A 17,435-nucleotide genomic window follows, 5' to 3' on the forward strand; every position below is an offset into this window, starting at 1 on the left:
TTGGCCCGTCGTTGTTTTCTATATTTATCAGTGATATTGGTGAAGGCATATCAGGCTTAATGTCCAAGTTTGCAGATGATGCAGAGGTTGGCAGCATGGTTAATAACAGAGTGCTACTACAACAGGATATAGAAAAGATAAGGCAGATGGGCTGAGAAATAGCAATTGAAATTTAACATTGATAAATACAAAGTTCGGGTTACTGCTACCCATATGCAAAGTTCTGCATATGGGTATATTTCGCCATTACCTCACCACAGACAACTCAGTAGCCTTCAAACATGCACATGCCAAAGCATGTTACTTAAGACGTCAAGGTCAGAAGGAATCTTGGATCCACTTCACATCTTCCATTAACCAGCCTTCATCACCTAAGTTTATGTGGGATAAAGTCTGGAAAATGAAGTGCAGATACACGTCACACCTTCATTGATCCTGGAGCATATTGGATGTGCAGTTGCAGACCTAACTGCAATTGCAAACACTCTAGGAAAGATATTTGCTAAAGTTTCTGCCAAAATATCTTACTCCCTTGAGTTTCTGACCCGTAAACAAAATGCTGAAAAGCAACATTTGAAGTTGGCATTAAATAACTATGCAGAATACAATGAACCCTTTTCAGAATGGGAAATGAAAGTGGCACTATCCCAGGTGAGTGCTGTCAGGCCAGATGACATCCATTATGAGATGATTAAACATCTTTTGTCTGAATCCATGGATCACTTGCCCTGTTTGTACAAAATGTCCATCTTGAAGATGAGTTTCCAGACTTTTGGCATAAGGCAATTGTGCTTCCCTTTCTGTAGCCAGGAAAAGATCCAAAATTTCTGGATAATTACCGTCCGATTGCTCTGACAAGCTGCTTGTGCAGGATCCTGGAAAGGATGGTGAATGCCTGTCTTATGTGGTATTTGGAAGCAAATAACCTCCTTTTCAAATTGCATTGTGGTTTCCGAAAGAACAGGTCAACACTCGACCATCTTATCTATCTGAGATAGATAAGAAACATTTGAATTTTTGGTGTTTCTTATCTATCTGAGATAGATAAGAAACACCAAATAGATAAGAAACAGATAGATATCTGTCTATCTCAGATAGATAAGAAACATCTATCCGACATGCTTTCCTCAAACATAAGCATCTGGTGTCAATTTTCTTTGCTATGGAAAAAGTGTATGACATGGCTTGGAGATTTGGAATTTTAAACGATTTCTATGAACTGGGTCTTAAGGGCTATCTACCCCTTTTTATTAAAAAAAATTTAATGAACCGTTCATTCCAAGATCATGTAGGCTCTGTTTTTTCACAATCTTTTAGTATTAGCAATGGCCACATGGTGCAAGGAAGCCTATGGCTTATGCTGCACCAGCGGAAAAAAAAATATAATAAAATAAAATAATAAAAAAAATAATAAGAGAAAATGAAATAGACAACTTATGTGTTTCCCTCCTCCCATAGATAGTTATCCAGATGACCTTTGAATTTCCCCGAACTGTCAGTCTCTACCACCCATGTTGGTAACTTATTCCAGTAATTTATAACTCGCTGGCTAAAATAAAACTTCCTGCAATCCAGTCTAAACACTCCCCCCCCCCCACCTTAACTTGAAATTATGGCCCCTTGTTCTAGAATCATAACTGTGAAAATGTCATCCTTATTCATTTTGGCTATTCCTCAGATCAAGTCTCCTCTAAGGTGCCTAGTTTCCAGGCTCCGCAACCCACATATTCGGAGTACGAATGCCCTTTTTGCCGATCTCACCAGGTGAGTTGTCCGTCTTTGGACCCTTTCAAGAAGCACAGTATCTTTCTTTATGTACAGTCTCCATACTTGAACACAGTATTCCAAGTGTGGTCTAACAATATCCTTATATAATGGGATTATGATGTCCTTATCTCTACTTGCAATTGTTAGAAAAATCACCCGCAGTACACCATGGGCCTTCCTTGCAACCAGTCTACAATGCTTGGAGAACTTCACTGACTGTATCGTAATACCCAAGTCCCTTTCCTCCACTACCGGCTTTAGTTCAACTCCGCCAAGTGTATAAATTATTTCGGGGTTACTGTTGCTCAGGTGCAATACCTTACACTTGCTGGATTAAAGCTAATACTCTCCCAAGAAAGACTGAATCTTTCTTGGGAGAGTATCTTGTCCAAGTTGTTGGTTGGGTCAAGTTTGGTTTTCTTTGTCGGTTTTAGAGTTTGAGGTCCAATCCGGGTTGTAGGCATTGTGCAGAGCTGCAGTCATTCTTCGAAGAATGTCCCATTCTGGTTAGTGGTCATTTTCTGTTATAGCAACAGCGGCAGGACAGAGTGCATCTGGTTCTAGTCACTTGCTAGTTTGTCAGTGTGTATCGGGTTCCTCTTCTCACAAAGAGGTCCTGGGCATATTTTGTGAGGGTTTTGTAATCATCGTGGTCCTTTGCTCCTGGTACTGTGGGATGTATGTCAATCCTGTGTAGAATAATCCCTGCAGATCTTCATACCTTGAGCACTGATACATAAGATGTGACCAGCTCTCAACATCTCCGCAGGTGTGGTGTGGATCATCAAGGAGCCCTGTCATGGTGAGCTTGTCATTGAAGGGTCCATGGCCCGTTACTAGAAAGGTGAGTGCTCGTCCCAGCTGAAGCCAAGCTGGTGATTTTGGGTAGACCTTGTCAACATATGATAAAAATTTCCTTGAGACCAGGGGCAAACTCCCCCCCACCCAGAGAGTGGAGGTAAAGGACCACGCAAGGGAACATGGCTAGGCAGGCCTAATAGCAGTAGCTGAGCTGAGCTGTGCTGGTGGTTGTGTTCCTGGGACAGCATTCCACAGCATGCCAGCTAGGAACAGCCAAAAGCATGGATGACCTTGGGGTCCATAAGGTTCCCATGGCCATCCCCCATCTGTAAATATATAAATAGAACATGCAATTTATATATTCATCCCCCATCTGTAAATATATAAATAGAACGTGCAATTTATATATTTCGCTCACACACCATTTTTTTAAAAATATTTTATAGTTTTTTTACCCCTACATTTCAAGGCAACATTTTATAGTTTTTACATTTTACAACTTTTTTATACTTTTTTTTCCCATTCATCAATTATTCTCATTCACACCAGGAGGGGGGTTACTTTTTAAACAAGCAAAATTGACACTAAGCTGTCTATCTGCCTGTCCTGCCTGTCCAATTATTGCTTTTAAAATAATTCAATGCTCGTTTAACCATTGCTTTAAAGACAAAGCAACAATTTAAACAAGCAAATAATTTAAAGAAAGCTCATTAAATTTTTTTTTAACCAACTTAGTCATATTTTTACATTCTGCCTTCGACATTTATGCATTCAACACTATTTCTTGCATTCATTCACTCATCCAGGCACACACTTTTTCAGCCTTACATTCAACACAGCCCATTTCACTCAGACTCCACAGGCATTTGCTAATTTTGCTCACTTTCCACATTTACTCTTTCAGCACTCACCCTTTCTCACACATTCATCCCCAGAGGCATAAATTATCATTCACTCACCCTTCCTAGCATTTCCTTTCATACTCTCACTTTTACATTCACTCTTCTCATTCATCCAATCCTCATTCATACTAGCATACTTCAGAAACCTGTAGCTTACTAGGTTTTTCCAGCTGACAGGTAACCCTGGCTGCATGTCTATACAGTCCCCAGAGGCAGTCTCAAATCTGGTAAAGTTTGGTAATTTCTGAGTCAATTCAGGTGTATGTTCAGTCATGTAGAGATTTTGTCATTCACTGGGCATGGGGAGGGAAATGTGCTGGTTATATATTTGGTCTATTAACATTGGCATTAGCAAAGGCATATGATGCAAGAAAGCAAGCTTATATAGCATCAGCCAAAAAAAAAAAAAAAAAAAAGCACACACTCTTCTCATTTCACCCATCCACTTGCTCCAAATGTTTGTCTAGTTCTGCCTTGAATCTATTTAAGCTATCAACTTCTACAACGACAGATGGAAGTTTGTTCCAGCAATCAACCACCTGCTGGGTAGATGCCTTTAACTCTGGGTGCCTTCCTCCACTTTGGGTTTGATTTTTTTTTAAACAAATAATCTTTTGAAATTTCAGTATCACTTATTTCATGCTTTCCAGCTTTACCTTTCATTTTTCCCTCACCACAAAGGGTCCTTTTTTTTTTTTTTTTTTTTTGTAAATATTGATGCAAAGTACTATTCATCTACAACATCAGCTGGGTTATATAAGCCTTTTCTGCATCCATTACACAAGTTTCCAGTCTGATTTATACTTCTTTTCTTTGTATTCAGATTTATGAAAAACTCTGTCCCTGCTTTTTGCTCTATAAGGCAATAATATCTATATTATATATATGTAGTGTGTAGCAGAAAGAATGGGCACATTTTGTTTTTAAATTGCATACACTAGCTGTAGTGTAGTCATGTTGGAGGTCAGATATTGAAAGGTAGGGTCTCAGAGTTCTGTTTCTCACTATTTCATACTAGTCCACAATGGAATATTGGCCTGTGAAGTTGCACATTGCTTGTGTTGAATTATTTTTGAAGGTGAAATCTATGTCAGAAACTCGGTGAAGGTTTTGTCATCAGTTTCAAACCTGCAATACCCCCTGTCATTCCATATTGATTTCTGTTACTAAATGGTAACATGATGGGCTCAGTACAAGACATTGTATTTCAGGCAAATATCTTCTGACATCTTCAGAAAACATAAGGTGTTACTAATACAATAATTTGTAATCCATGCAGATCAGTTAGATGGAAGCACTTAGCATTTCAGACAGAAGTGTTAAAAGAATATTGCACAAGAACAAATTCCATCCATACAAGATAAGTGTTGTATCAATGGATGGAATAAGTACTGCAGATACTTGCTCTTATTTGTAGACAATTTACAACTTGCTGGCTAAAAGAATTTCCAACAATCCAGTCTGAACCTTTCTCATGTAATTTGAAGCTATTGCTCCCTAGTTCTGGAGTCATATATGATATAGGACATAATGTTACAGGTCATGTGGCACTGGGGGTTTCCCCCCATCTCCATGTCATGACTTTGTGATGTAATACAAACTCTGTAAAAGTTTGTGTTGTGTGGTTTGTGTAGTGCTGGGTTATGTTGTTCATCTGGCCACTTAGCTGAGGAGCTGTAGAACACCAGTGATCTCTAGTTTCTGTTCTGGCACAAGGCTGGGCCAGGAAGTAAGAACTTCCTATTGTGGAATATGGTCCCATATCTTTGGTGGTGTTCCCAAAAGTTGTCTCCTAGACTGTCCAAAAGAGGGCAATCAGATTAATTAATTACTCATCTTTTATGTTATCAGATATTGAGTCTGTCCACTCAATATCTGATAACATTGATTCTGTTCCTTGCTTTTCTATAGGTATTTCTATTAGATGTCTGAATTGACATTGTAGTCCTGCTGCTCTCTTCCATCTAGTCTTGAGCATATGCTTCAATCAGCTAACATCCGTTCACTGCTAAATTCTAAACTCCATGTGTTGTTCATCTGGCCACTTTGCTGTGCTATATTTTGATTCGATTGGTCTTTATGAAGAAATTGATGTTAATCACAATCCAGAAGAGTGGTCTATTTTCATAGACTGTTCAAGTAACAGTTTGAAAGCCTTATTACTTCACAATAGGCATATACAGCCAGGCCTCGCATAACGCGAGTTTGATTAACACTATTTTCAGTTAACACTATTTGAAAAATTATACTACTTTACACGATGCAAATTTCCAGTTAACGTGAATTTTTTTTTTATGCAATGGTTGAAAAAGATTTGAATCACGCGTTAAGCTTACCGCAAGTCGTACGGTCAATTAACAAACATTTGCCTGTTGCCCGCCTCGGTGTGTTCCATCAGCCATCGGAAGAAGACATGTTACTTGTTTGTCTCCTGCTAATAAAGTCAATGCACACTTGCATAAAAATTCAAATTTTTAAATGAGCCAGATGAAAATGTTACTGCGAAGGAGATAACGGTAAAAGAATTAGATGAAATCTTACATACCGCATAGAACCTCAAACAAAAGATTTGAGGTTCTCTGCAATATTTATTTTGCCAGGGCCCAGAGAAGATTGTTGTCGGCTATTGGAAATTGATTGATGAAAAGAGAAAGTCAACACATTCAAATATTTCTGCAACAGTCATTTCTTCATTGTGTATTTTATGTCAGAGGGTCCCAAACTTTCTCGGTTCACAGTGCCCTTAGTGTCTCAGTAATTTTTTCAAGGCGCACCCAGACCAAAAGAAATACCTAACAGTTCCGTTTAGTAGTTAGGTCCAAACAACTTAATAAGAAATGTTAAAACTGTGAACTACGTCGAGCTAGTAGTTTTCACGGTGTCTGACAGATGTCGAGTATCGCTGTGTTTCCCTCGAAAATTTAAAATATTCTGTGGCACACATTTTGGGAACCGCTGTTTTATGCAATAAACATTTAATTCCATAATTATTTTCATTATCTTTTACATTGCATACAGTTAAAAAGTTATTTAAAATTTATTTTTAAAATTCTTTATGGACATTCCAGAAAGTCAAGGACCAATTATAATTTTTCCTATTGATTATTATATTCGATTAACGCGCTTCCATTTTGCGCGATGCGCTTGCGGGACGAATTAATCGCGTTAATCGAGGCCAGCCTGTACACCCATCAATTCCTTTAGTGCACTCTGTTCATGTTAAAGGAGACTATGGAAATGCACTGCTGTGTTAGAGAAAATCAAGTGTGACCATTGTGATTTTGCTGAATTCCCCTGCTTTCTCTGTTTCTGATCTACTCTGCAGGGGAAGAGAATGGTCTGCCAGAATTGAGTTGCAGCTTGGCACACGTAGTAAACAGTATGCGAAACAGCCTGGTTCTGAGAAACAGAATCATGCTTCCACCTCTCTATATCAAGCTGAGACTAGTCAAGAATTTATCAAAGCATTGAATTCTCTGAAAGTGATACCTTCAAGCATATGCAGTCTTCTTTTCTTATTCTGCTTATTGAATTTAGAAGAGATCATCTTTCCATCTTACAGTGTTTCCAAAATTTGCTGATGCAAAAGTTTGAAAGGTTAATGTGGCATATTTATTGGTCCACAAGTTAAGGGGATGTCGATTTTACAAGAATAGGAAGACAAAATGACTGCTGATAAGCAAATATCTGGTAATGTCTGGCAATTGTTTTGCTTTGTAGTAAAATGTCTTCTTGGTAACATTAAAAGTGAAAATTTTCAAATAACCAGTTGACAAGTTGATTCCAAATTATGGAACAGTGGGATGCAGAATGTTAAGCTCTGTTACTTGCACTCTCATCTGGATTTTTTCAGACCAGATACTGGCACTGCTAGTGAAGTGCAAGGGGAATCCACCAGGACATAGTGGAAAAAAGCTACCAAGGAAAGTGAGAAGCTGTGGTGGGCAGTTATATCTGGTTTTGGTTGATAATTTTTGTATACAGTTTTTAAGGATATTGTTTTTTATTAATCTGAAGAGGGTTCCTATTAAAATTTTATTATTATTATTTATTATTATTATTTTTTGATAAATATGATTTATTACTGTTGTGTATTTACTTTTCTTTCATTCCTGGGCAAATCATTGATGCTATGCAAAAACTAAGGTTGTATTCAGAATCAGCATATCCAAATTCATAAAAAAGCAGCAAAAATTAAACTTTTTTGAAAATTTGTTAGAGAATCTAGCATTCCATTATCTACATACCTCCCATTAAAGGCAAATGAAATGGCATGTGGCATGCTGAGTTGCATGGTGTGACAGTCCTATAAGAAGGGATATAGCAAAGTCACTAAAAGGTGTACCATAGAAAAGGCAGCCGACTTCTGTGATTTTGTGAGAGACACAATCATAGATGCTTGTGCAGTGGGTCCATTGTTATTAACAGCATTCACCCATGTACTGATGCAGACAGTGGCTAAGATTCTCAGTAAATGGCTTCTATGTAAAAAATCAGCAATGAGAAGAACAAATCTTATCGGTAGAAGATTCTGTGTGATGAGGATGTCCGAATCACAAAAACCCTTTACCACTGGATGGCAGGAATCCATTTACATCAGCACAACATGCAGCTAGCTCTGGATAATGGGTTTATGTAGTTGTATGACAATATTGAACTCTCTCACAACTGAAAAGAATAGACAAATCCATTTGTGTTGCTGTCAAGAATGGTGCTAATGAACATTGGAGCACTGAAAATATGTAATGTGATCAGATGAATCATGATTTTCATTGTGTAGTACTGACAGATTCACTCTTGTGAATCTGTCAATGCTAAACAATGAAGGAAATTATTATTTGTATGACCACATTACCCATAGCCCACTTTGTTATTGTACAGGAAAGGTGTGCAGTGCACCCCTTTGTTATGCATAGTCTACCACGTCCCATAGAGGTTCTAGGTATGAATTCCATTAAAAATATGTGGGATCTTCTGGAATGATGCATCAGAGATAGCCTTTAGAAGCCCTTTAGAAATTAATGAATCAAAATATTTAACAATCACTCCTAAACAGGACTGGAATAACATCACAGGGAAATGGCCATTATCACAGGCACTGCAGGATGACCTACATGTTTAGGAATATTCTCAAATATCTTGTTAAGCCAGTATAGTATCTGTTATGTCAGTTCTGTTTACACATAGTTCTATTATATATTGCTATTTTGCATTGGTCATATTATTGATCATTAATAGTATCGCCATAATAAAGGCACTAAAAATGAAGTTATATGTATAGACTTTAATGATGTATTAACCACTTTAGAAACAGTCTATTTTCAGTTATTTTAGCAATTCACTACACCAATATATTGATTCTGACAAGGCTAGAGCAGTGGTTCTCAAGAGTGTTTTTCCAACGGCCGCAAAAATGGATGTTGAAATTTAATAAATGAAAAAAATTTATATTTATGAAAATTATCTGGTAGGTGCATTTGGCCACCATAGCCACACTTGAGAACCACTGGGCTAGAGCATGTATCCCTGCATGAGTATTTTAATGTCACTGAAATAATTCTAATGTATTGGGCAATTAGAAGTATCCATCAGGGTGCAGAGCCAGATTCTGATGCAAATAAGGGAGTTGCAACTCTTATGTTGACATAATTTTCTTCAGAGATCCATTATATATTAAAATTTGAAAAGGTGAGAGTCCTCTGCCACGTACAGAATAAAAGAAACAAGATTTCCGGTGTCTAGTTTACTGAAACCTTTTAAAGACCTTAACTCAATAGCATTTCCACAAAGGTGTTTTGTTTCCGATTTTCGCATAATACTGAAAAAACAAAATACCTTTGTGTGGATCTGATTTCTCTGTACTAATAACTAACCTTGTTACTCTTCATTTTCCTCTTTCCATGTAGGGAACGTATTTGAAAGGATAGCCACAGAATAAATATAAAAAATATATTCTTTTAGTCAAAGTGAAATTACTTATTACCCAAACCATATGAAATCAGAGATACAAACCTGAACGAGAATGGATACCAGATTTAATGGTTATTTATTATTATTATTATTTTTTTTTTCTTCTGTTGCTGATGTTTTTATGAGTTTAAAATCCTTGCTGCTTGCATCTGTATTTCAAAATTTAAAGTAATAAACCAAAATGATTTTAATTAAAAATTATATGATTCACATTATTTTCTTTCTGTTGTTTTTCTGTTCTTGAATTCTTAAAAGAAATACTGTTTTATCATGTCTACTGTGTTTTATAGTTTTTTTCTTTCTAAATTTAGAGACTTGAAGAAGTAGAATTCCCTGGGCCTACTGAACTTCAGTCAGTTATATGGCCTTCTATATTTCGAATGTCTAATGTTTCTATAATTGCACCGCCAAGATCTGGTAAAACATTAGCATGTATCCTCCCAGTGCTGTCTTATATCCTTCAGCCTGTTTTATATGAAAAATTGCCAGTTGATAGTGGGGTAAGTGTGGCTAATTATATTTAATGAGTGTTTCTTCTTAATATTTTAAAAATTTCTAAAGGCATTCAGTCTTAAAGTTATAGAATTATGAATGTTGCTCAGGTTAAGAGTCTTGATTTAAAAATCATATCATGAGTGGTTAGCCAAACTTTTTCTAGTTAGGACTTGAATAAAGGTTGTAGAATTTTTCTATTAGAAAAACTTTGATTTCATTTCAAGAAATGAACAAAAAAACTAGCATTAAAAATGCATGTAGTTTACAGTTATCAAAATATCATACTTAAAATGCATTTGTTGTCTTTGCACATACAAGGTGTGACATAGTGACATAGTGTTTTGGTAGGTTACTAGCGGTATCCAGGGTTTCCCCTATATCCGCCGTTGTTTAAGCGTTTATCTTTGCCAGCATAAAATTTTTTAACAATTTCTCTAATGATAACGTATACAATTTTGAATTTTGACTAATAAAAAAAAAAAAAAAAAGTATGTATATATATATCTCTATATATATATTTACTTAGGTCTAGTTATGCTTATGTTATATATATAAAAAAAAAAAAAAAAACTTATTTTACCCTTTAATTTGTATTTTAGTGTATGTAGTGTGTTGTTCTCGTTGTTTGTGGCTGGCAACTGGCATTTAGCAGCAGGGAGTCGCGGACTTGTAGTGTCCCAACCCCCCGCTCCCGTCACTTGCCACGTGGAGGCAGCCAGTTTCTCTTGCACTCTTAATCATTTCCTTATTAAACAATATTTTGGTAGTACCCTGGCTCTCGCAGGGCTCAGTCCTGACCTAGGGCGGGCGTTTTAGGATGTTTTTAGTAGCCGGACCCCTGCACACGCAGGGCCCAATCCTGTCCTTGTGGAGAAGCCCGGCATTCTAGGTTATTTTATATCTATTTCAATTCTTTATCATTTACATAGGCATATAGTCAGTCAGTCTTACATAGGCATAAAAGTCAATCAGGCATTCTAGGTTATTTTATATCCATTTCAATTCTTTATCATTTACATAGGCATAAAAGTCAATCAGTCTCTTATAATCACTGTTGTTTTCTTATGTGCTAGGTGGGTTTTTGTGTGTCACGTACAAGTTTGTGTTTTCCCTGACCTTTTCATGTGGTCAGCAGGTATACTGTCTTACTTTTCAAGCCATAGGTCCATGGCAGACTGTGTTTTCCTTGTCCTGCCCTTCTTCCTTTCACTTGGTAATTATTGACAATACAACACGCGTTACCTTCACAGTGTAGTGTTGTCACAGGACACGGTTACCTGCTAGTCTGGCAGGCCTAGGAGAGTCCTTCTTCTCTGGAATGCTCTCTCTGCAAAGTTCGCAAGTGCTTGGAAGGTTTCCAGTGATTCCGTCACTTTGAAGAAATCCTCCGTGTGGTACACCTCTGTTATTAGCTGGAACGGTTGCCTCAGGTCCGTGTAGTTAATGCAGTCCAGCATTATGTGTTGCACTGTTTCGTGCGACCCGCATTTGCAGTCAGGAGAATCGGCCAGCCTCAGAGCATGTAGTCTTGAGTTTAAGCTTCCGTGGCCCGACATGAGGAAAGTAGTGTATAATCCTGGTTGCAGCCAAGGTTTGTTTGTCTTGCTTATTTCTTGTGCAAGGGGGAAGAACTGATATGTTGTCCTCCCCTTGGTCTCTTCCCTCCATTCTCTTTGCCATTGTGTAGTAAACATTTCTCTTAGTCTTCTTTGATCTTCTTTGTCTGTTCCATTAAGATTTATTGCATATTCTTCAAAGGCATGTGGGATTCTTTGTCTCCTGTAGTAATTTAGATATGCTTGTATGATTTCATATTTTATGGGTAGCTTTCCACATATTATCTGGAGGGCTGAAGTTGAGATGGTTCGACATGCTCTGGAGGTGGCCAAAAGAAAGATTCTTTGTGCCTGTAATAGGTATTTGTTTACTAGGCTGCGTTTGATGCCAGGTGCCCAGGCACCCGCTCCATAGCATATAATGGGGAGGAAGAGGCTTGTATAATACAATGCCAGTGTGGATGGTTTTACGTTCCATTTTTTCCTTGCAATTCTTAGTAATTTTCCGGTTAATTTTTGAGTTTTTTTCTTTAAGTATTTTGCATGCTCTATGAAAGTTAAATTTTCATCTAATATTATTCCTAGATACTTGTATTTGGATTCCCTGCCTATGCTCTGTTCATTGATTTTAATTAATGGAGGTCTATTTCTATTGAGCTTACCCTTGAATAGGACTTGTTTTGTTTTTTCTGCTGATATTTCCAGTTTATTTATTGTGCACCAGGACATTAGATCTTCCAGGGCCTCTTTTGCTCTGGATTCCAGCTCGCGCCTTGAGTTACCCTGTAGGATCAGAACAAGATCGTCTGCGTAAGCTATTTTCTCTATATGGGGGAGATCTTTTGCGAGCCACTCATCAAGGACCGTGTTCCAGCAGACTGGGCCAAGAACAGATCCCTGTGGGCAGCCGCGGGTCACTGGTCTTGTTACGGAGCATGCTCCGCTTGAGACCACGAGGTGCCTGTTTGAGAAGTAGTCTGTAATTAGACGATAAATCGGAATTGAAACCTCTGCCTCTCGAAACCTCGCCAGCACACTTTGCCACCATAGGGTGTCAAAGGCACCTTTAAAGTCTACAAAGAGACCTAGGACATACTTAAATTCCGAGGGAATAATAGTGTTTAGAACCTGCTTGATAGCTCCCACGGCCGACTTGCCAGGGGTGAAACCGAATTGGCAGTTTGAGGATAGATTTTTCTTAGTATAGTATTGTAGGAATCTGCCTACTATTAGTTTTTCTAGGACTTTACCTATGACAGAGAGTAGGGCAATGGGGTGGCAGGAGGAGGCTAGGTTTGGGGGCTTGTCAGGGTGTTTAATTAAGACTTTGAGGTTTGCTATTTTCCAGGGCGCAGGGAAGATGCCTTCATGTAGGCATTTATTGAAAAGGGTTTCCAGTACTGTGCTGTTCTTCTTCCACAGTCTTTTCATGATAGTCAACTCTATTAGATCCAGTCCTGGGCATTTTCCATCACTAAAGGAGAGTATTGCATCATTAATCTCCCCGTGTGTAAAATCGTCCTCTTTATCTGCTGCCCTGTATGTCAGGTGTTGAAGTCGGATGGCTGTCTGCGTCGGGCTCTCAGGGATTGTTATATCCTGCTTTATAATTCCATCCAGGATTTTATTTACTGATTGTTCCCATGTTAGTGTTTCGTTGTTCGGGGAGCATGTGATCGTGGAGAATACTTCTCCTGGATGCTGTTTTTCGAATACTAGCCTGTAGATCAGGCCCCATGGGTCTTTTCCCAATGTGACTTCAACCAGCTTTTTCCAGGCTAGGTGTTTTTCTTTGTATATTTCATTATTGTATCTGCGTCTGTTCTCTTTATATATTTCTTGCAGTCTCTCTATTCGGTCCTGTGGTCTATTTGTTCTCCTTGCATTCCTCAAGTCTTTTCTAGATTTTTTCGTTAATTTCCGTAGGGTTGTTAGGTCATTGGTCCACCACGGCACCTGGTTTGCTTTCCTCCGTTTTTTCTTTAGTGTGGCATCGCATATGTCTGTGAGGAGAGACATTGTTCTTTCCACTATTTGTTCCGTAGGCTGGTGCTGTATCGTTTCTAGAAAGGTGGTAGTGAATTTGTCTGTCACCTGTTTATCAAACTCGTCCCAGTTTATATTTTTTGTTTTATATCTGGGAGAGATCTGAGAGATCTTATACAAGGTGTGGCAATAAAGTTCCCAGACTGGTAATATAAAAAGTATTAGTAATGGCTGTATGGTGCAAGCAAGCCTACAGCTTATACTGCACCAGCCAAAAAAAAAAAAAAAAAAAGAGAAAATAATAATAAAAATTATAAAATAAAAAAGTTATAAAAAGATTATAAATAAAAAATAATAATAAAAGAAAAAGTGAAGGAGCTCAAAAATGGTTTTTATTTTTATTCAAAATAATGAATGAACCCTGGTTGAATGTGCTTATTACATCATTCTAAAAATTTCTGTGGCAAAGGTGCCCAAAGAGATGTTCTGTTCAGCAGTTAAATTTTTCTTTATGTCCTCAATATACTGAAATCTCTTTCCTTTGAGAGAAGTTTTCACCTTGGGAAAGAGGAAGTCTGTTGGTGCTAGATGAGGAAAGTAGGGTGGGTGGGTGGTTGATCTGTACAATGGTATGTTTTGTCAGAAATGTCTACACAACAAGTGCAGAATGGGCAGAGGTATTTTCGTACAACAAAAATCAGGTGCCTTTCTCTCAAAATTGCTGATTCACATAGTAAATGTGCTTCAATAGTTTTTGAAGCAGCATTGACTCTCCCTTTCAGTTACAAATTCCTTGTGAATCACACGATATTTGTCAAAAAAACATGATGATCAGCAACATTGTAAAAAAACATGATGATCAGCCAAATAGAAGTACTGGACTTCTGTAAACAAAACTTTAGACCTTGGTAATGACTTTGAAGTCCACTGCATGCTCTGGCACTTCCTCTTTGGGTTGTACCAAAACGTCCAATGCTAATCTCCACCCAAAACCCATCTTCTCAGGAATTTCCTTGAACAATATGTTCTAGGAAATTAGGATTGTCTTGACAAGCCTGGATGAAGTCTTCACATGATGACACTCTTCATTGCTTCTGCTCATCCATAGGGTGTGTTGAACAAATTTTGCACAGACCTTCCTTTTCCCTAAATCTTCATGCAGAATCTGACAAATCATCTCCTTATTCATATTCAGCTCATCAGCCATCATTCTGAGGATAAAATGATCTGTTCCACAATTTCCTGAACTTTTGAAACTCTCCTCATTTTGAGAGGTTAATGGATGCCCATTTCTTGGGTCATTGCAGACATCCTCACACCATCCTTTGAACTGCTTATACCATTCAAATACACTGGTACGACTTAACATTTCATTACCATAAGCAGTTTTTAACATTTCATTAACATTTAAGTTTAAGATTTTTCCAATTTAAAACAAATTTTGATATTCATTCATTGCTTCTCTGTAAAATTGTGACACAGAATTTAATGTTACTAGCAAAAGTAATCATTACATGCAGCCTGTTAGTCTACTGAACAATCTCTGTACCATCGTTGGAGGAAGTTTGAACTACAACATACCACTTCCTATTTCCAAGCTCATTGAACATGATTGCAAAAGCACCAGTCTGGGAACTTTATTGCTACACCTCGTATTCCTGATCAACAAGATACCTTGTTACTTGCTCAGATGCACTGCGCCATTAGCTGCCCCAAGATACAGATAAAATTTTTAACTTAGTGTTATCCTCCATAAAAAAGTGTTATCCCCCTCCCACACACTTGGTGAGTCGGTGGGAGGGGAGTATCTACAAATTTATGTATTTGTGTTGCTCGCTTCCATTTTTAAAGGACTTCTGCTGTTAGCTGCTATTCTTAATAAAAATAATCTTGATACTCTTAACTTACAGTCCAGTACTTGGTTGAAAATATCTGAGGTTTACCAACATAAAAATTTAGAGAAGTTTCTTATTTGTTTGGTACCATTTCTAAATGTCTGTTCAAATAAGAAGACATAAGAGTATTAACTACTATACATGAGATGCACCTCTCAGCTTTTAACCCAACTTCCTTAGTGAATCATGAATAGTCAAACTAATGGAACAAATGCACTTCTGATAAGAACCAAACCTTTCTAACTTATTTTACAAGTATTATAAAATCTCAGCATAAATACACCATAGTTAGCTTATAAAAGTCAACTACAAGAGGCACTGATTTAATTGTATCTCATATTGTGACTACCTTCACAATGAGTTACCATATACCTCAAATAAGTAATGCTTAAACAAAAGCAAAACTTTACAAACACCGATATTTACTATAAAATATCTGTGTATTTACACCAATATTTTATAGTATATTTAAGCTCGTATCATATTAAGTCATGTGCATTTATATTTTACTATTTTACAAGTATATATGTTCTCATTTCCATCTGCAATCCTCTAACCCCGATTAATAAATCCTACTTGAAACTGATAGTCTTCATTACTTTTTTTGTAATGGAATCTGAATTATCAGTTTCTTTACTACACCTTACACAAGTTATGACTTACTACTCATACCACTATTGTAAAAGTGTTTTAGTGTGAATATTATAGCATGTAACCAGTAGTGTAGGGGAATACCAGAGTTTTAATTGTGATAAATAGGTAGCTCAAAGGTTCTAATCACTTGTCGGGTATATATCTCTTTGGTATTTAGCTAAGAATGTAACTATTGTGATTGCTATCACTACTTATTGGTATGTATAACTGCATTTAAGAATCTATTAGCTTAGTTTAGTATTGTCATTTAATCAGTTAAATTTATCAATTTACATTGTTAATCAATTAAATTGTAATTAAATGGAAATTGTGCATCAGACTAGAGCAACAAAGCAATGAGCACGAAGTAGCAGGAGTGCTGTGGCTTGGGGAAAACAGAAGGGAGGGATTTTCCAACGCATCACAGGCTAAAAAAAAAGTGCAATTTGTGTAATGATTACAGACCTTTCTGGAACAGGACATGATCTAGTCAAGGAGGATGTCTTTGTGTGTGTGCTAGGTGCAGAGAGTGTGAAGAAATTAGGTGCAGACTGAGCATTCTGATGGGCGTCTATGAGAGTTTGAAGAGTATGGTGGATAACTTCAAAGGAATTAAAATGGGGGCCCATCAAGCTCTCAGCTGACGAACTCAATGCCAGAGCTCACTCTTGTGAATCAGATGATACAGTGGCAATCTCCAAGGCAGAATGCGCTGGTCCCAGAGGAGCTAGTTACTTTTGATGATTCTATTGTCAGGGAAATAGGAAATATATTGTGCAGAAAGGATAGCTGGAATAGGACCAGTGTATGTCTACCAGAGACAAAAGTTGATGACTTGTAGAGAGATATCTTTTAAGGGCACAAAGGGTGATATTGTTGTACGTGTTGGCACAAATGACATTAAGAATAGATCTGTGGACTTACTTAACAAGTACAGGTCGGTGGTGAAAAAAAAAAAAAAAAAGTCATGAGTTAGGGTTAAATTTGAAAGTGTCTGCAATTCTGCCCAGACACAATAGGAGGAGTATATGATGAGAGCCTTGTCAATTAGTTTGGCCCTGTAGAGAATGTATGAGGCTCCTGGGGTAGAATTTTTCTCAGTGTGATCTGTGCTTGTTAACAGGAGAGACTGCTTCTACAGGGATGGGATGGGATGGGATACATTTAGAGAGAAAGGGTGCAAGAATATCTGCTGAGGCTATCGATGCAGTGGTAGGTAGGTCGGAAAACTGCTAGCTTGGGGGATTCAAAGACCAATAGATTAATAGTAGCTGTAGGCAGAGGTCAAAATTATTCTTGCTGGGCATTACAAGAAATGCTGGGAGTCTTCATGGAATAAGTAAGTACATGGGCAATGTTAGGGTGACTAAGGGTAAGAACAGGTGCATGTGTACTTGCATATACACTAATGCTAGGAGTACAGTGTCTAC

The 17,435-nt window shown here is 37.6% G+C and overlaps 1 protein-coding gene across 1 annotated transcript in view; it reads left to right on the forward strand.

Annotated features, from left to right (window-relative positions):
• LOC150082952 (uncharacterized) overlaps positions 1-17,435 on the forward strand; it is a 294,273-nt gene that overhangs the window by 220,765 nt on the left and 56,073 nt on the right. Inside the window, exon 10 of the mRNA XM_090378332.1 lies at positions 9,752-9,940. Within this exon, the coding sequence (XP_090234458.1) occupies positions 9,752-9,940 (189 nt within the window). The remainder of the gene's footprint in view (positions 1-9,751; positions 9,941-17,435) is intronic.

This window comes from Mastigoproctus giganteus, chromosome 7 (genome assembly GCF_048544385.1).
Source record: "Mastigoproctus giganteus isolate SK-2022 chromosome 7, ASM4854438v1, whole genome shotgun sequence".
Classification (NCBI taxonomy): Eukaryota; Metazoa; Arthropoda; class Arachnida; order Uropygi; family Thelyphonidae; genus Mastigoproctus; species Mastigoproctus giganteus.